This window comes from Rhipicephalus microplus, chromosome X (genome assembly GCF_043290135.1).
Source record: "Rhipicephalus microplus isolate Deutch F79 chromosome X, USDA_Rmic, whole genome shotgun sequence".
Taxonomy (NCBI): domain Eukaryota; kingdom Metazoa; phylum Arthropoda; class Arachnida; order Ixodida; family Ixodidae; genus Rhipicephalus; species Rhipicephalus microplus.
Window position 1 is genome coordinate 472,446,423 of NC_134710.1, and position 19,657 is coordinate 472,466,079.

At 43.0% G+C, this 19,657-nt stretch overlaps 1 protein-coding gene across 50 annotated transcripts in view; it reads right to left on the reverse strand.

Moving 5' to 3' along the window:
• The window catches only part of LOC119161759 (uncharacterized), a 230,137-nt gene that overhangs the window by 99,046 nt on the left and 111,434 nt on the right, over window positions 1-19,657 (reverse strand). For 46 of the 50 annotated variants that reach the window (XM_075880833.1, XM_075880818.1, XM_075880812.1 and 43 more), the window contains 14 exons: window positions 15,609-15,674; window positions 15,474-15,521; window positions 15,342-15,389; window positions 10,708-10,770; window positions 10,542-10,616; window positions 9,694-9,762; window positions 9,558-9,593; window positions 5,996-6,061; window positions 5,850-5,906; window positions 5,703-5,750; window positions 3,135-3,200; window positions 2,012-2,077; window positions 1,863-1,922; window positions 1,734-1,781 (listed from right to left, as the gene is read on the reverse strand). In XM_075880833.1, coding sequence (XP_075736948.1) covers window positions 1,734-1,781; window positions 1,863-1,922; window positions 2,012-2,077; window positions 3,135-3,200; window positions 5,703-5,750; window positions 5,850-5,906; window positions 5,996-6,061; window positions 9,558-9,593; window positions 9,694-9,762; window positions 10,542-10,616; window positions 10,708-10,770; window positions 15,342-15,389; window positions 15,474-15,521; window positions 15,609-15,674 — 816 coding nt within the window. The remainder of the gene's footprint in view (window positions 1-1,733; window positions 1,782-1,862; window positions 1,923-2,011; window positions 2,078-3,134; window positions 3,201-5,702; window positions 5,751-5,849; window positions 5,907-5,995; window positions 6,062-9,557; window positions 9,594-9,693; window positions 9,763-10,541; window positions 10,617-10,707; window positions 10,771-15,341; window positions 15,390-15,473; window positions 15,522-15,608; window positions 15,675-19,657) is intronic. The other 4 variants (XM_075880819.1, XM_075880815.1, XM_075880826.1 and 1 more) reach the window with 4 other exon arrangements.

Genomic DNA, 19,657 nt, shown 5'->3' on the forward strand with positions numbered 1-19,657 from the left:
TGACCCAAAGAATGTAAAGAAAAAAAATGTCAGGGTGCTAGCAGAAATCAAACCTGAGCATTTTGCATGGCATCCAAGTATTCTACCACAGAACCGCACCAGGTCTCGCAACTGCTTTTCAAATGAACCGTAAGGTAAATGAAGCGTCGATTCGGGATGCAGTGATGGCTATTCGATTTTATAAACATTACATATGTTTACAATACAGCCCTCACGTCGGTTAAGATAAACTGCAATTCAGCACAATACAATGAAGGTGATTGACAGTTTATATCATCCAAGGAACTGCTCCAACAGATATTGGTAATTTTAAATCGAGAGCGTTATGAAGAATCAGTGAGCGGTAGAACTCAAGGACAGACGAACGGACAAATGATCAGACGAATATATAGATGGATGGATGGACGGATGAACAGATGAATAGGCGGACGAATGAACGGATGGTGTGGGTGATCATGCGTTGTGCTGTCGTATAGTTAGTTACACCTGCAGTCAGTTGTTTACACATATGCTTTCGTTTTTTGTTGTGCAGGTGTTCAGTTTAGGTCTGGGTTTTGTGGGGCACTATGAACAAATGCTAGGTCGACCCTCAGGAGCCTCGCCCCTGAAAACTGCCATCGGTAGCGTTGACCCAACGAACGCATAAAATAAGTATCATGGTCCCAGCTGGCATTGAGCCCCAGCATTCTGCGTGGCAATCAAGTATTCTACCACAGAGCAACGCTAGGTCTCGGAGCTGCTTTTCGAGCAGACCGTAATGTTCGTGAAACGTCAATTACGGTTTCAGTGCTTGCTATCCAATCTTATAAACGAGACATACGTACTCCTAGAATACAACCGTCATGTCAGGTTAACGACAATTGTAATGAAGAGCATCTACTGCAGCTCATTTCTCTAGCAGTGTCTAGTTCTGCCATTCTCGCTGTTTCAAGCACTACATTTCAGCTTACCGCTTCTGCTTTTGCTAATACCCATGTTGCTGTTGGAATCGCTACGCAACAGCAAACATGTGACTGTTTAACATATATCTGTGCATAACGAATTTGTACATATCTTTAACGTCTATTCGTAACATTTCCCAAAATAAAATTACGACACTGTCAACGTCCCTCAGCATGATTAGCATAACATTGATGGCCAATGTACGTTGGATTTGCCGATTTTTTTCTCTCCCAACAACTTCGAAGATCTTGAAGCCGCACCGGCACGCATATGACAAGAACCATGCATTGAACTATCTGTTTAAAACATCAAAACAGATCATTGGCTTAAAGAAGACTAAATGGCATAGCGACCACCATTGTCACCCTCTGTAGCCAGAATTTCGAAGTCCTACAGGCTGTGTGCTACTTTTCGGAGGCTATAAATAAGTTCAGCATAAAATGACCTTTGTTTAACGACAGCATTGCCCGCGTCGGCTGTGGGGTCAAGCATGGCAATGTGCACTTGTTGGTACGTCATTTTCACATTCTACGAGCGCAGTAGTTATCGAAGACACAAAGGCAAAAAGAAATAGCGCCGTGCGTCGTCAGACGTCTTCTTCCCAGTGCGTCCTTGCTCTTTACTGAACTATTACCAAGACTTATAGCGGGCATCACACCAAATACACCTTCAAAGCTCCAACCTTCGGTAAAGGAAGCTACTGAGAAAAATGAAAGAAAATGTTTTCAGAAACATCAGGGCGAAGCGCTGTAAATTCCTGTACAAGAATATAAAAAAAAATATGCTCATACGGTGGTCTGGGTGAGGGTGCGGGTGGCTGATAAGGTGGACCAGGGGGGCTGAAAATACAGGAATGGAAATTTTTTGTTAGCTCTTAAAAAGTTGCAACGAAGATATAGGATTAGGCTTGAAATTCTTACGGGGGTCTCGCCACTGGAGGAGGCCCAGGAGAAGGTCTTCGTGGAGGAGGTGGTGGGGGTCTGTAAGTAAAGAATCATGCGGGTTCGAGGGGAATATAGTATGGACACTTCTCAATATAGAAAGAGAGCAGCATTTTGGTGCTTCTTACGGTGGTCTGGCCACAGGAGGTGGAGGAGGAAATGTAGGTGGTGGTTGTGGCGAGGGAAATTGTAGCCTGTAAAATTTTGGTTATTGTAAAGGTTAAAAGACTTCCCACGGCAGTCTACGTGAATGATAAGAATTTATTTATTTACAAAGCACACAGAAAGGACCGACTAGAAATCCACCGAAATTGACTATTCGGCAAAGAAACGTCTTCTTAAGCTAGTTTCAAATTAGGCTATGCTGCTAAGTTCGCAACAAGATCTCTGACAAAGCCGGGAGCACAGAGGCACTGTTTTCAACCCAATAATTTGATTACTTTCAATATGTATTACAAAACAAGGATCTCTGCTAGTGGGCCACGTTAATGTTTTGCCCCCAGCTTGGGGAAAAGCCGCTTTTAATATGCTTTGGAAAGTTCGGCAGATGTTACCCGTGTGTAACACAAGAAGTTGGAAGCCGTGTTTGGCAGGACATAGACGTTTTGTCGCGAAAAATCCCACCGGCGACCGCCACCAGTACATCAGCTCTGTTTACGACAATATTGCGTCTTGAGCCCACTGACTTTTCTACCCTGTCTTGCCTGCTGCGAAGTAGTTGGTCACTGTAAACTTTCTAAGGGCACTTGACACCTTCGATGTGGCGAGTACCCACTGCAAGTCGATGAGGTAGCACATGTACCTACGTATCAGCATATGTGGCCACATGTGGCTAATGATTGTAACGATGATGATGCTTCTTATTTAATATAGAAGAGGCCTTTGTAGTGGGTTTGCTGTTTTAAACTACCTCATTGGTACGTAGTTAATATCGCGTGACTCCGGGTAAGATTTGACAATTCTGCTGCTCAGTACGACATTTGTTAACGTGACCACGTTAACACAGGCAATCCGTTATGAATACGTGGGCATAATCTTCGCATAATACGTTCGCATAACGAATATAAAGGATCGGTTGAGTACCAGTGTTACATACTTCCTCGTGGCAACTAATCTGTCTTACACTAATAAAAGAACACTTCAACTTCTTGTGTTTTTTAGTAACAGCTGCCTCATGTAATCCAGTGCCTGCACTGTCAATTCAGACATTTGCATTCTCCAAATTCACATATCAGATGTAGAGTTCCTTACGGTGGTCTAGCCGAAGGGGGTGGAGGAGTATAAGCAGGTGGTGGCCGTCCTGGGGGTCTCCGAGGTCTGTGGGCGGGGTATATATGTATTTAGCAATGTTCGTCGATGACCGTCAGTATTTTTATTAATGACGAAACACATATACGAGGCTTGTCTGTGATTTTGCAAGACATTCGAAGGAAGAAACAGGATGGAAAGACGGATTTCAACAAGTCTAAAAGGGCCAGTCTGTACCCTACACTGAGAGAAGGAATGAGGGAGTTATAAAAACAGAGAAAAAGAGAGAGAAGAGCACACATACCCCGGTCACACACCTCATAGTCATTATAACCCCATAAGTCTGTAATCTCCTGTGCAAGTTTCATGATTTCGAAGAGTTGAGCACCGCCTTCATCAAAGTGCTAATGAAGGTCAGGCGCTAACGGAAATCATTAATCTGTGTCACAAGTGATATAGGGAAGCAGTTGTGTCTGTCATATTGCTGTAACGTATGCCAGGCTGTTAGGAATCGTATGCACTAAGCCAATATGTAGATGGAGTAGTCACGAGTACTTTTAAGACTTACAATGTTTCTCCACCTCAACACGCGGTAACTGTGCGAGCTGCGCACTAGGCATGTACTACCGCTGAGAGGGGTAGATGGAGGGTACACTTTCGCGAGTTCAATAGGAGCGTTTCAGGTCTCATATTGGTAGGCATGGGTGCTGATTACGTGAAGACAAGTCTCCGCGAAGATCAACGATTGAAGACCGCATTGCAAGAGCCGTGTAACAAGTGCGCTTGGAATACAGCCGACGGAAAGGAGCACAAAGGGCATGTGGGCTAGTAGGACTTTCAATCTTTTGCTGGGGCCACTTGCCACGTCCTGTAGCCAATAAATAAAACGACAGAGCCTGTGCGTCAGTCACCCATTACCACAATAAAAAGGTTCCTTGAAGTGATCCAGATAGCGAATTTCTCATGTGCTAACATACTTTGAGCAGAGGAAGGACCACCGATAGTGGCCGCATTTCACGAGAGTGGCAAGCTGTGCTTTCACCGTGCCATCGTTAACTGTGTTTTTTCCTGTTGTAGCGATGTACAAGAGAGCCTCGTTGAGCAAAGTCCTGCTTTGCATGAAGCTATTATCTGATGCTTCATATGCCATCACCTATGAGAACGACCTTTATGGCATGCCTTATGCAACTAATGTTGCAATGCAGCCAACCAAACTGCTGCACAACGACGGCCCAACCCTGGAGGTGAAAGGTATTCGCTAACTCCTTTGTCAGCGTAACTGTCTGATTTAAGTATGCACAAGAAGCTACACACTATCGTATCAAACCTTCCGAAAAATTCAATGACTAGCAGGCTTCACAAGAGTTTTTGTCGACGATTCCCGAAATACAAGTCTGTCAACAGTGCTTGGTTCAGGACTTCGACGTACTGAAGTTACATAGGTGACAGCGTAGTACACTGCGATACCTCATCTAATGCAAGGTACATCTTGGTGCACTCGAAGACGAGGCTCTTGCTGAAGGCACGGCCAAATCACGGCGGCTCGGCGGAAGTGGTTTCAAACTTAGTATACAGTTATGCACGCGTTATGGAAATTTGAAACTGTAATTTGTTGCCTTGTTTTTCTCATTTTCACGTGCATCCTCATTTCCCACAATGTTTGGTTTGCAGTATCTTCATGACGATTCTGTTGAATAAGGGGCTTACCACTTCTGTATCTTTTTTTTACACTGTGATGGAGTTTGACTTGCATCTCAGCGTACGATGTGCCTCATGGTATTGGAAGATTTTTTGATGGTTTTTGAATGTTCTACACACGGTGCATATATTTTGCGAACAATGATGTACAACAACTTAAGAACTCCGAGTGCTAGCGCTATAAATATCATTACGCACGTAGAGTCAATGTGTTACACCAGCGCCTTAAATATTAAAACAACAAAAACCATCCTCCACACTATATTTGTAATGTAGATACTTTGTTTAGATGTGACTGCGTTCGCCGAAAAATAATCAACTGTTTACTAGTTTGACATCCGCCTTCTTCAACGTCACGGTCACCGACTACTGTTATCTTGCCGCTATGTCCAGCTGCTCCAACCCCCCCCCCCCCAAAGAAAAGGAACATTGAACTACGCGTTTCCGTGACCGGTGATGCATTTTCGCTTAATTTCTGAGTGAAGAATTTCACTCAACTCGGCTAGTTGCGTAATGTGCGCTATTATGCTGAAAGACTGGATGTGTAAAGATGGACACAAGAGAAATGCCAAGACACAAATTTGTGGTGTAATAACGTCTCGTGTACATGTTTGTTTTGCACGCACAGTTTTTAGGCATGATTAGGTACTAACTAAATCAACTCTCTGTGTTTTAAATACGCGTCATATTTTCATCGACAAGTTTCTCAACCATTACGGTGCTGGTAATAGTTTTGTGGGCGAAGCCCGATGTTATAAAAAAATAATAATAAATGAGCATGCGCGACAATATGGTGGCCTGGAGGGCAAAGCTTAAAAGAGAAAAAAGAAAATGGAAATGAGTTGTAGTAAAGATACTGAAAAGTTCTCATACGGTGGTCTAGGTGCAGGTGCAGGTGGCTGGAATGGAGGACCAGGGGGGCTGGAAATAGTGACGTAGTAAATATTTTGCTCAAAAATTTCGCTGAAAAATACTGTCAAAGCAATAGTCGCAAGGAAAGGGACGCAAGGAAAGTCTTACGGTGGTCTCGATACTGGAGGAAGTCCTGGAGGGGGTCTGGTTGGAGGAGGTGGTGGTCTGGAAAGGAGCATTATTCATGATCCATGAATGACATGTTATGCGAACTTGTGAATGGTGAAGAAGGGTAGTGTATTCTCATATCTTACGGAGGTCTGACCACGGGAGGAGGAGGAGGAAACGAGGGTGGTGGTCTGGGTGGACTAACTTGTGGTCTGGAAAAGGTATGTGAAAGATCAAACCACGTAGACAGCGGAAAGCCCCTATGATACCACTTTTGCAGTTCTCGAGCCCAATATTGTTACAGTCGCGCTTATAATGGACAAAAACATATTCTCGAAAAAAAAGGCTATTGAAGTCTAATATCATAAAAAATATTTTTGTGCGAATGAGTGTGTTGTGCGGTCGGCGAGGATAAGTTTACGGTATGTTTTCGGATTCCATAAAAATGAAGTGTGTCTTTTGAAGGATAATCAGAACGTTTCAATCAATGACGCATTCAGACATGGAATCGCTCAGTAATTAAGTAAATGCAATGCAGTTCCATAAATGATGTATGGATATGATCTGTGAGGATCAAGCTTATTTTAAATATAATGTGTACTGTTTGCCCACGCCTTATGTTACAATAAGATCAGTGGAGGTTCAAAAAAAAGTGCAAATCTGTTTAGAAACGAAATATTTGCTGCCCGTATGACTTGATAGACAAATAGGAGGAAGCCCTGCACATCACATTGTTAAGGCTGGAAGCTTCGTAGAAATCGTTCTGGTAATAGTTAATTTCGATCACACCTACAAAAGACTTAATAATTTCTGATCATATAGCATTGTTACTCTCGTTCGCGCCTATCAATTATTTACGAAGCACCACATGAGTAAGTTTCACATGCCTAATCTGAAAACAGGCCCCGCCGCGGTGGTCTAGTGGCTAAGATACTCGGCTGCTGACTCGCAGGTAGCGGGATCAAATCCTAGCTGCGGCGGCTGCATTTCCAATGGAGGCGGAAATGTTGTACGCCCGTGTGCTCAGATTTGGGTGCACGGTAAAGAACCCCAGGTGGTCGAAATTTCCGGAGCCCTCTACTACGGCGTCTCGCATAATCATATAGTGGTTTCAGGACGTTAAACTCCACATATCAATCAATCAATTAATCTGAAAACAGGCACACAACTTAACACATGTTTAAATTGTTGACCGGCGCATTCCGGACTACATAAACGGCGTCTTCTGAGAATGCATAGTCCGAGATGACCCAAATATACGCATTCGCTGCCACCAGTGAGGCATGATTGCATATGGGCTACTCAAAACAAATCGTAGCTTACAGATGTCGCCAGTGCAGTACGCAACGCTCCGTTCGAACGTTCTAGACAAGCATGTTGGGTTCCGTACTATTATTTCTTATATTTAGCATTCAGAAGTACAAATATTCCACTTAAAACATCATAAGCGTTCTGGTTATTGTCATGCACTCAAGTCCGTAGCATTCAGTCTATCTGAATCAGAAATGTTCTTACATATCAAATTGAAGCCATTAAAACCATACTTATTTCGACAGAAACTAAATGAAGATAAACTGCAATTTTTGTAAATGGTTTGACTGAAAAAAAAAAAAAAAACCGCACGGCCTGCATTGAACGCGGCGCTCAGTCACAGCGAAAGCTGGAAGAGCGACCTTTCATAGCTTTTTCGAACAATTCTTTGGGTAACTGCTACAACATGTATACTTGATAATTGCCCATTACGCCATAATTAATTTTAATTTTGGCGCAGTAGGCCGGCATTCACTATGCCATTCTTTGTCATTCTTCGAAGAAGTGTGGTATCCGCTACACACTAGCAAGGAGGTTTGTACAGATTTTTTTATGTAGCGGCTGACGACGATGACGAATTATGCGTGAAGTGGGTATGCGCCACAGTTTACGCATGCGCGCTCACCAGTGATGCGTGATTGCATGTGGTCAAGAACAAGCTTTTGTAATGGCTTGGAGCATTGGAAGACTCGCACGTTCCAGAATTCTCATTGTGCGACGCCTGCAGTTGTTCCTTTGATGTTCCGAAACACTTTGTTACTCATACTAGATATATTCCTTTCCCGACATAAAGCCTGCCTACGGCAAGTTTGCAACAGAGCCTCAAGCACCGTCATCGCTCTGCTGTGGAATACTGGGCTGACACGTTGAGGTGACGGGTTCGTATACCGCTGTGTTCTTGGTGCTTTTATTTGGAAATTATTTTTTTTCTTGTTTCATGCGACAGTATGTACGCACACCGGCGGCGGCGCCGGACAACTCGGTGTCGCACGCGACCGTTGTTGAGACTTCATAAGAGCTTTGGCTGTAAAAAATAGGCTCATTGACAAAACTTTGTCATATAAGATAAGCAAACACGGATGAGTAATAGCTATGACACAGCAACCGATTTCATGGACATGCTTGAAAACTCGGACGCTTTCAACGTAGTGCCACAAGCCCCTTAGAGGCAGCGTACAAGAATATTCGAAAATTTCGACGCGGAAACTTTTTGTTGTCTCGTTTTTTTTTTTGGTTTGCTCTAATTTCATGTCCAAAGCTGCTCGAACTGAAACCCCCACCACTTTCAGGTCGATCATCCTGCATGCTGGAACCTGTCGCCGGTCGATTCATTTGCAAAGGTAACGCATTTTAAAAAGTCACATTTGCCGCCGTGCCAAACAGCTATGCAGTGAAGAGAGAGAAGGATAACCTTAGAAGAAACAGGGAGGTTAATCAAAGGAAGACTCCGGTTTACTATCCTCCACTTCGGAAGGAGAAAAAGGCTTGTAAAAGAATACAAGGGAAGAAAAAGAGTTTTACACAGGAGGAAAAGAAAATGTAGTGACTGGAGCACCATCCGAGTAATAGGCAGCAACATTGTCCACGAACAGTCTCAGTTTGGCTCTCAGTCCGGTTTTCGCAGGAACCGCAACAACGCCCTCAGAGATGCAGTGATACGAAGGGGTGGCGCAGAGTAGCCTATTAAGTTTCGAAGGGGTGGAAGCGCGACGGGAGAGGTACGCATCTTTGGCGGTACCGCGATCCTTACAAGAGAGGTCATATTTTATGAGCGCGTGGTGGCCATCAGGATGGTGGGTGAGTGTGCTACAGTTTGAAGGCCTCGATTTCTTTTTTCCTCCAACCTTTTCGCCCTCTATTTTTTCAGCATGGGTATCCAACAGTCAGTATTAAATTTTGTAACCAATATTGTGGCATGATATCGTAATAGGCGAGTTCAAATAAGAAAACGTAGAAAATTTGATGGTGCACGAGCTTGCCAGTTTTATAACCGATATATTGCTAAAACTAGCGTCTTGATTGGTTTAGTCTACGTGAATATAGACAGTGTTTACGTAGAGAGTGAATGCGTCTTATTCAATAAAATGCAGAATACATGAGCACGGTCACATCCGCTAAAATGGTTGTTGCTTTATACTGTCGAACCAAAAATTTAAACTGAACTAGTTGTGGAAAAAAAAAAGAATTCCATGACCCAAATTCTACGTCGTGCACGGTATGTTCCCATAGCAGCAGCTAGTAGAGACAGAAACAAGAACACCGACCAAATAGATTGAGGAGCCGATAGAAGTTTGGTAAGGAGTGATGCGCGAGAGCACGTTTTATGCACTGCAGTTGGAGAATGGGGGCAGCGTAGTCACGACACCTTTACATTAAATAAATGCAATCTTTACTTACGGTGGCCTTGGGAAAGGCGTAGGCCCTGGAGGAGGCCTTGAGGAAAGAAAGAATGGTTCAAAAGAAGAGAAAACAGTTAGTGGAAGGAATGTAGTCACGCGTACATGCTTCTTTATGAAAGCCGTTAAGTGCTTACGGTGGTCTCGGCACAGGTAGTCCTGGTGGCTGGTATGCAGGTGGTGGCCGAAGGGAAGGACGTTGGGGTCTAGGTAGGTTAATTTACACAACCATCAGTGCTCTGCCATCAAAGCATAATTATGTTAAATTCCCAGAAATAACTTCTCCGATATAGCGCATTGATTTATTCACACTAGCTTTATGGTTATGCAGGTACATGCTCCTAGTAATGTTGAATGATAGCAGGATGACAGTATACAGTTGTGTGATCGTACCACTGCGTCTGAAGACGTGAAGAATAAAGGGACAATCATGGGGCGCTTCGTTATATTGTCGCTACGTGGACAGCACACGACGCAGGACCACGGTGCAACAAGGAAAAACAAGGTATGCAGAGAACAGTACAGTACATCCTTGAAATTGTGGCACACAGCCACGCTGGGGGATCGCCAAAAACCGAATATTTTAATATGTCGACTCTTTTATTAAAGGTTGAATTTTGTCTGCATAAAATAAAGGAAGAGAAAATATAAAAAAGATGTTAGAATATGATAATATAGAATAGAAGTAATAAAGTGATTAATTTGAATAAAAGTTAGATAAACTTGGAAAAAAAACTGCAATAAAGATTGATCTTCATAATTCTTTTTTTATTTTAACTTTACTATCTATTACTAATAAAAGCTTTACACTTTGTACCTTTGAGTGAGCATCAACATTTCATTCTAAGATTTTTAATATTTACATTCTATAGCCTCCATAATTCTGTAATCTCATAAGATTTCATCAGAAGACTCAATACTTGGCCAATCCCCCACAGTGGGTATGATCCACAAGAGAAGGTGAACAAGAACAAGATTTTCATACGGAGGTCTAGGCACAGGTGCTGGTGGCTGGTATGGCGGACCGGGAGGGGGCCTGGATGGAGGAGGTGGGGGTGGCCTGTATGGAAGGATTATTTCTGCTTAATACATGACGTGTTACGCGAACTGGTGAACAGCGAAGAAGGGGGTAGTGTATTGTGATTGCTTACGGAGGTCTAGCCACGGGAGGAGGAGGAGGAGGAAACGAGGGTGGTGGTCGTGCTGAGGGCAGTCTGCAAGTTGCATGAAAGAAGTTCAATTAGATGGTGGAAGCGGCCACGCTAGCTAATACCATTGCAGTTGTCTAACAACATATTAAAATACGTGTACTTAGTGTTTAGCGTGGTTAGGTTGGAGATTACAACTAGAAGCTTACGGATTCATTCAATAATGAAAAAGTTTTTGCACATCAACAACGCTTGGTGAGATAGTATTCCACAATGACGAGCAAACCGAATTGATTGGTACTGAAAGCGTGTAAAGAACTATGTTATGATGCTAACACAAACGTTTGATATGTATTGTTTACCCAGACATAGTACAGTTGAACCCGCCTATGTTGAACTCTGGTAACTCGAGCTATACTTCATGTAACGGTTTTAGAAGACAGCAATGCATTAATGTCATCGGGTGGGAAAACATTCGGCTACATAAAACAATTTTTGCCGGAACATTCCATACATCGAACACAGGGCCGCGCGGAATGCCCCCCAGTGTTGGCTACTCCTCCTACAAGTGACTTTCTCTGACTGCTTTTGTTTATGGATTTGATTGAGTGAGTAATTTGATTTAGAGGGTTCCATGCAGAGCAAATAGTAAGTACCGATTGCCATCAATTGCGTTCTCCCACTCCTCGGGGCTCTTAAAGGAAAACGCTTTTTGGTGCGCAAAGCGTTTCAGCAAATAATTGAGATAAGACGGAGCACTCCGTCCTCTCTTAATTTTTACATGCGAATCATCTTGAGAGCGAACTTGATCCAGTGGCGTCCGCGCTCCACTGCGCATGCGCATCCCTCCTATCTCTTCTCTCCTACGCTCCCCCTCTCTCTCTACTGTGGGCATCCCTCCTCGTGGCGTTTGCACCTCTATTGCGCATGAGCGTGCCTTCCCCCTCTATACTCCCCTACGCTCCCCCTCTCTCACCTCACAACGCCGATGCGGTAAGCGCTGCTAACAAGTTACTCGAATGAAAAAAACAAAAAAAACACGACCGCTCGTGCTGCGCAACCGTTCACTGGTCACGCCGTATATATAGATGGTTTCAGATCGCAAGCGTTGTACCCCAAAAAACTTTCGGTCGCCTCATTTACCAGCTCATAACGTCAAAACTGACAGCACGTTTCCTAGTTTTTTTCAAGAGTAAGGAAACTATCTCTGTAGTTTTTAAGATAAAAATAACGTGCGTAATGTTTAAGATAACCTCTTCCAATTTTTATGTAGCTGAAGAAGACATTTATCTTAAAATCTTTTTTTTTCCAGATAAGCGAAGGAAACTGTAGGAAATCATCGGGTTATTTAGTGAAGCTCCTCTTGCCCACGGCTGCCATTTTGGTACATTGGTGAATGAAACAGGATGTCATAAAAGGCCTGTGTTTGTAAACAATGAAGGGGTCTATAGGGCACTACTACCTCTAAGGTAGAGCAACATGGAAGATTTCTCAGGTGCGTGTTTAAAAACAAAAACTCGCAACGTGCACATTAACTAAAAGCGGACTGCGAGTCTGTGCCCAATCGGAGTCTTCTTATATCTCATTGCCTATCAGCAGCGATCGGCACGTTCCAGTAGAGTCACTCCAAAGCAAATGTCCAAACCTTTTTGGCGACCATCTCAAATGTATTTAAAAAAAAATTGTGATAATTTAATGCATTGAAAACAGTGAAACGGTAGAATATTTCGGAGGAAAAAAAAACATTTTTTGATCACGTGGCTGCTGTCTGAACTTTCCAAAATGTTGTTTGGGTGTCATTTGTAAAAAAAATATTTTAAATGTACCGGTCCTTTTTTCTATACCAAATTTGATCTACATATTAGGTAAACGTTTTCTGTAAGGCATTTGAACCCCATTAATATTAGTGCAATTTTTCAGGCACACACGCCTCCAATAATTTAGCCCAAGTGTATTGAGCTTGCATTTTTTCTATTGCGATTGTGCACTTTGTATGAATATTTGAGAATGTTTCACACTGATTGACGTTTTTTTTCTGCAAGTTGGGTATGTGCGTGTTCTACCGTGTTCAAACGAGGCCACGAAGCCTCGACGAAATCTCGTAAGATTATTATGAAATGAATGGTTTGCTTCATGGGCAACATGCAAAACACACAAAAGTCATATCTGTGGTAAAACATTCTAAACTGGCAGCCCCACAACATTCTTTTTTTTATCGAAAGGTCCCATATTCATCAAGCTTACTTCAAAACCAAATGGCCTCTATGATCACAGTTGGCGTTAATAAATGAACTAAGAATCACTACCAAGGTTTAAAGCTACGTGTCTGATCTGGAAGAACACATGTAGGCAGAAAAGAGATACTTGGGGTGCCTTCCTACCTAACAATGATAATAACTTTCTATCTCGCACAATTTCAGGCATTTACCGCCCACCCAGTACTTTGTGGTAGTGAACGGTGGGTAGTTATGAGCGTGACATAAAATTCTTCATAAAACATTAGTGAGTGACCACACAGCAAACGGAAACACGAGCAAAGTGGATCGGTATAGTTGTATGTCAGAGGGACTCTCCAAGTCCTCTTGTTTTCTCTAAACTGATGGTGTTTCTATTTCTACTAAGAGGCAGTCTCAAAATATAGCAGAAGATTTAAAAACTGAAATGCAGCGTCATGAATTCTGGTACGCAAAAGTATGCATCACTCACACTATCTCAATGAGGCTAGCTACTTAAAAATTACGGGAAATAAAGAATTTTGCATAAAGATCTTCCACAAATTATTGAATAAGTGCAAAATAAAATTCCCGATATATTACGAATGCAATATTGTCCTAAAAGCGTCGCTGCCTAATGCTGTAGAATGAGAAAATTGCAGGTCAAGTGCAATTAAAAAAGAGAATTAAAATTTCCCAGTGCTAAAGAGCACGCGCCCATACTGGAAGACAACTAAAGAGCAAGCTCTTTCGGGACTATCATCAGGAAAGATTTTGAATATCTCTGTATGAACAGTGACGCTGACCACTTCGTCATAGAGAAAGTTGGCATTCTTGGAAAGGCGTACGGTGAATGAAAAGTGGTCGTATGGCCACTCGACAGCTGAAATTCCTTGTGCGCACGCCTTCCATTACGGCAATCGATCGAGGGACAGCTTAGATACCGACAAAACTGAGTAAAATGGCAGTAGAATAAAGGGTTATGAGCCCATCTCATGTGAACTCTTAGCGTATGGACAGGGGTTTTGGCAAAGATGGTGCTGCTTGAGGAGGTACTGAGGAAAGACGAGGTGGTTTAAAAAGAGGAGGGAACAGATCTGTTCACTCCTCTTTTGTAATATGAACATGCGTATAGAATTTTTTTTCGGGAAAGCCACAAGGTCTTATGGTGGTCCAGGGGGCTGGTACGCAGGTGGTGGCGGAGAAAAAGGACGGGGTCTGGGTAGGTAAATTTACAAAACAATCAGAAATAAGGCATCAAAATTAAAAACAAATGAGCAGTAGTAATGTCATATTGAACGCGCATATATAAATTTGCTTTGTTCACAGTGATTACTGCTCCAAAAGTACAATGAGCACATTTTAAGGTCATATAGGAGGACCACAGGATGAGAGCAGAAAATTATCGCAGCATTAAAAAAAAAACTGGCAAAGAATCATCGGCTGCCTAAATATATCATATTGGATTAACCTGGGTCTCAGCTTCTTGAGTTGCACGCGAAGTGGCAGTGAAGAAGAGACTGAGCCGCAGAGAATAAATATAATTATATGTAAAAATTTTCAAAGAATCCTTCAAACGGTGTTGTTAGAAGTTGAGAAAAATGTATTTCTGGAAGGTGAAATATGTGGTAACTGTGATGCAATGCAGCTGCTTGTGTAGAGTATAAAAGAACCACGGACAAAACTTGACAAAACGAATGTCATGCCCCAGAATGAGTTACCACGTTATGCTCTGCTCCGTTCAAGAAAATGTTACAACACGAGAGAGGCGCCTTGTATAAGCACACCTATACCGACCACGCGATTTTTTCTTCGGCGTTTTAGTGCATAATCTGACGTCTTGTAACTAGAAGTTCTGTGCGTTTTCCTTAGATCCTGAAAAAACTTAAGAAAAAGGTGCAAAAAGCGCCCCGCCCTTAGGCTTTTCCTTTTCATCCATTGCGGCACACTTGAGGTATCCACCGAGATGCAAAGCGAGGCGTCCGATCGAGAAGGCTATGAACACACGACCCTATTACGCTATCGCGTTCTACTCGTGAAGCGATGCTCAAGTGTCTTTCAACTTGTTGTCTGTTTTCAAGTGCTTGATTTACATGCTTAAAAAATCGTTGAGGTATAGCGCTTGTACCATGTTCTTTTTTCTCATCTTCGTTCAACGGGCTACGGGCCACAAGTGCTTATACTCCTTTTCTCGATGTGCTTCCTCGCAGCTACCCATAATCCATTCTCAATCTATTGCTACTCAGTTACGCTGCAGGTTATTTCGTTCACACGGGCAAAGATATTGCAGACAAATATATAACTGTGGGGCTCGTACCACGTGAAAGCTTATCTATAGCCTGAGGAATCAAAGAAAACATGTTATGAAACACAAAAGCATGGCGGTATACACCGCTAAAGATAAATGTAAGATTGTACTCATACGGTGGCCTAGGCGATGGTGCTGGTGGCTGATAAGGCGCACCTGGAGGGCTGAAAATGTGGAAATAACAAATCTTGCGTTAGGTGTTGAAAAAGTTGCAAGGTAGATAGTAATATTGGGTTTGAAAGTCTTACGGCGGTCTCGCCACTGGTGGTGGTCTTCGTGGAGGGGGTGGTGGGGGTCTGTAAGGGAAATTTCGTGTTCTTTAAGACTAACATATTCTATGTACTTCTGAACTCAAACGAGTGCAGTGGTTTTGCTTTTCTTACGGAGGTATGGCCACAGGAGGTGGAGGAGGAAATGAAGGTGGAGGCCGTGGTGAGGGAAATTGTGTCCTGCAAAGTTTTGATCGCGGTAAAAGTGAAGTTGAACACCACATGCTACGACACCGACCAATATCGTTTAATTCCACGAAAATGCTTTATTTATGCATTCCGTTCAGGATTGTCGCTTAGCGCTTAACGATTCATGTTTATAACACAGAAAAGAACGTATCCGAGTGGAGAATAGTATTGAAAGTGAAGTATAACGCACCTGACAGGTGACACGAGGGAACACACAAAATGCGCACACTTCTTTCATGTGTGTGTCTGTCGTGTTCCACTGTGCAATTAGCCGAGCGTTGTACACCCTTATCCACAAAGATGCTATCACGATCAATTCAAACATTCAAACAGGACCATAACGAAGCGTCGAAGAGCGGGAATAGGCCATAATATGCATACAGCTTTCACATGCGTAAGGAGTACACACATCATGAAGCGTCTTCAGAAGGGAGTTGAATTTCAAGCATCACGATGAACTTTCCTTTCAGGATGTCTGCGTTGTTTTTTGGTGATATATCACCATGCCTATTAAATTTATTCATAGAGTCTCGTAAAATTCGTGAATGAATCAGTATCCTACGTGTGTCATCATTCTCATGACTTTCACGTATTATTAAAACACCAAGAAGGGCACACATGCTGGCAAAAATACTTCGCTCCGTTACGAGTGCTGCTCTCATTTTCAGGGACACGTGGGTGAGTAAGCGATCTGTGATTAGGGCCTACCGGTCAGAACATCAGTGATAGGAAACGCGTCGGTTAAGAGACACCACTGGTAGACGCCGATGGTAAGTACGACTCGTCTGTAGAATTATGTGCGATGACCACTAAACTCAAATGACATACATTCTTTTCAATTGTTATACAATATGTTAGCATCATAGCCTATCTGAAATGGAGTGGTTATGTTAATTCTGAAGATTGTGGTTCCGTTCCATTCTCAGCCACGGTGCACATTTGGATGGAATCAAAATGGAAGGATACCTACGTACTAATATTTGAGGGCATTATATACAACGCTGCGTGTTGAAAACTAACTTGGTGTCCTTCCTTACTGTGTGTCTTATAATCAAAATAGAATTTTAGAAACTTAAATGAAGAGACCTAATACTTAAATCACGAAAGCTTGTATTGCAGGTAAACCCTAGGTCCACGTACAACAACACGATGTCATACAGAGACTGAAGTATCGAGATGTTTTTCTTTGTGTGTGTGTGTGTGTGTGTGTGTATGTGTGTGTGTGTGTGTGTATGTGTGTGTGTGATTGAGATGTGGTTAAGCGGATGCAAGAAAACATGGCTTCTTTCAATTTGTTCTCAGTTTGTGCGTGTCTTTGCGCTTTCCAATATTATATGCAATATATGCAAGATTGCCGTGCCCGATCCATCTTTAAAGTAGCAGATATGTTCTTTGAATCGGTCTGAATAACCCGTGTATGGTTTTTTCGAAGACAGACTTCAGGGCAATACAGCGTTAAAAAATATACTTAACATGGCGGCACCATGCGCAATCAATAATATGACGTTTTACATTGAATGGCTTTGACAGCCGTCGGTCGTGTAGCATGCTGTATCTATCGCCGGAGTTCGTGTTCTTACTTACTTTAAAAGACGATAGCCTTTCTTGGGGATCTTCAACGGAAAAGTTTTGGTCTGTCTGTCTGTCTCTCTGTCTGTACATTTGTCGGTTTGTCCACCCTTAACGATACCCCAAATGGTCCACCCCATCCGCAGCGCCCACCAATACTCAAGATTCAGCGTTCATACTTGTGCGATTGTCAATTAAAAAGTCATAATTGCGCATATTTGAGGCACTATAACAACAGATCAATATTCTGCATGTGTGTATCTTACTAGAAGAGGCATGCATAAGTAATTCTAAAGACCGTAGCGTTTATCACGCTGCGCTGATCATGCGACGCTTGCACTAAAAGGCAAGTGCTTCCAACGTTTTGCTAAGACGACACGGCAGTGGCACCTACCCGCCGCCTTGCATTTTACACCTTATCACCCATGAGACGCATGTGCACGCCGCCGCGCTTCGTTTTCCAAGATAACTGCCAGATGGCGCTTATGTCTCACGTTTGACGTGACTTGATGCGCTTGTTCACCTTCGCTGTATGCTCGAGGTACTGTAACGCAGCGCCTCCAGAGTACCATTCACCAATTTTCTTGCGCAGAACACTAATGAACGTTTTGTTCACTCTCTCCAGACGCAACACTATCGTCTTTCGACGACATTTGCAGTGTAACCTGCAGATACGGGGCCATTTTTTTTTTCTTATAGCCACTTCTGGATTATTGACTGCACACCGCCATACGCAGAAGAGCATACCAAAAATTGTCCAAAGTCAATACGGAAGCCCGAGACGCCGAGTGCGCTGGTTTTCTGAAGGCGAAGGAATTATTTTGACATAAAATTGGCTCTGGTTCTTGGCTGTAACGCTCGTGTTTCAGTCTGTGTTCTTCGCTCACAATTCAACTTTAAAATTCAAACTTATTTTTAAAAAGTATAAAAAGAGATTGAAGAATATATATTCTCAAATATTACGCTATTGTGGCTTGGATTATGTAGACAATTATTGAAATAATATCATACGGTGGTCTAGGCGTGGGTGCTGGTGGCTGATAAGGCGGACCCGGGGGGCTGAAAATGTGGAAATGGTGAATGTTTTTAGCTGTTGGAAAGGTGCAAGGAAGTTGGTAGGACTAGGATTGAAAATCTTACGGGGGTTTGGCCACGGGAGGAGGCCCACGAGGAGGTGGCCTTCGTGGAGGAGGTGGTGGGGGTATGTAAGGGAAATTACATGTGGGTTGATGCCTGCATTAATGTGGTTTCTTCAGTATGAGAACAGAGTCCAGAATTTTTTATTTTCTTACGGAGGTCTGGCCACAGGAGATGGAGGAGGAAAAGAAGGTGGGGTCGTGGCGAGGGAAATTGTGGCCTGCAAAGTTGTGGTTCGTTCGAATCAGAAGTGTCTTTTTAATGTACTGAATTGTTTTGTTAATGTTTTACTATACTGGTCAATAAGATTTCCTGGCAGTTGGAGTTACAGATCCGAAACCCTTTCCAGCTCAAATGCCAAGCAATCGTCCGTATCTTTATTTTGCTAAATCCAGTCACCTAGCTCGAATAAATAAAGCCTTCTTCATTACCGAAACCAAAGAATCATCGGAAGCCGTCGTTAGAAAAACATGTTGTACACTTGAATTTTTTTTCATTCGTTGGACGGCACCACGTTTTCCGGTTTTATGTTCTCGCCGTAAACATAACATGGCATCCCCGATGCCATCTGCACCATGTGGGGACAGAAACTTGCCATTTCGTTTTCCGGGAAATATACGCTAGAAATATTATATTTTGTGGCAGTCCAAACCCGCAAGCGCTTTCAAGAATCTGCTATTCTACGATAATAAATGAAAGCTGTCGGATCTCAAAATATCGACAGCTAGCTGCTATTTTTCATCGTTTCGCAATACATTGCTTCAGGAGCATGTTGCTGTGCTCGCAACACGTGAGCACAGCAAACACGGGGAACACGTTGACACTGCGTTTAACCGATTTGCTTCCCAACTAGATTGACGAAAACAAAATGCACTCTGCGATGGGACAGTGGTAGAGCTGCCATCGACATAATGTTTATCAGCAATGCACTTCTCTAAGGTCTTAGAAAAACGGCAGGTGCTGCACTCTTATAGCACAAGAAGGTGAAAGCCGGGATAAGCAAAGCGTTGAGGCTCTATTGCTCGCCTTACAGCCACCGATGACCACTGCCGCCAGTAGCTGGCGTGTGCCGGCCATCAAAGCACCGTCATAGGGTGCCTTAATAGGTGTTATCCGCTTAGGGTGATGCCAGCCTTTGCACCAATGGACATGACCTAGAACGGTTCTCGCGCATTTTATCTGAAGCTATGGAAAGCTATTTTGAAGTTACTGCTCAACAGATTAACCGAAACTATTTTGGTTCTTGGAAAAGTGATTTTACGCTATTC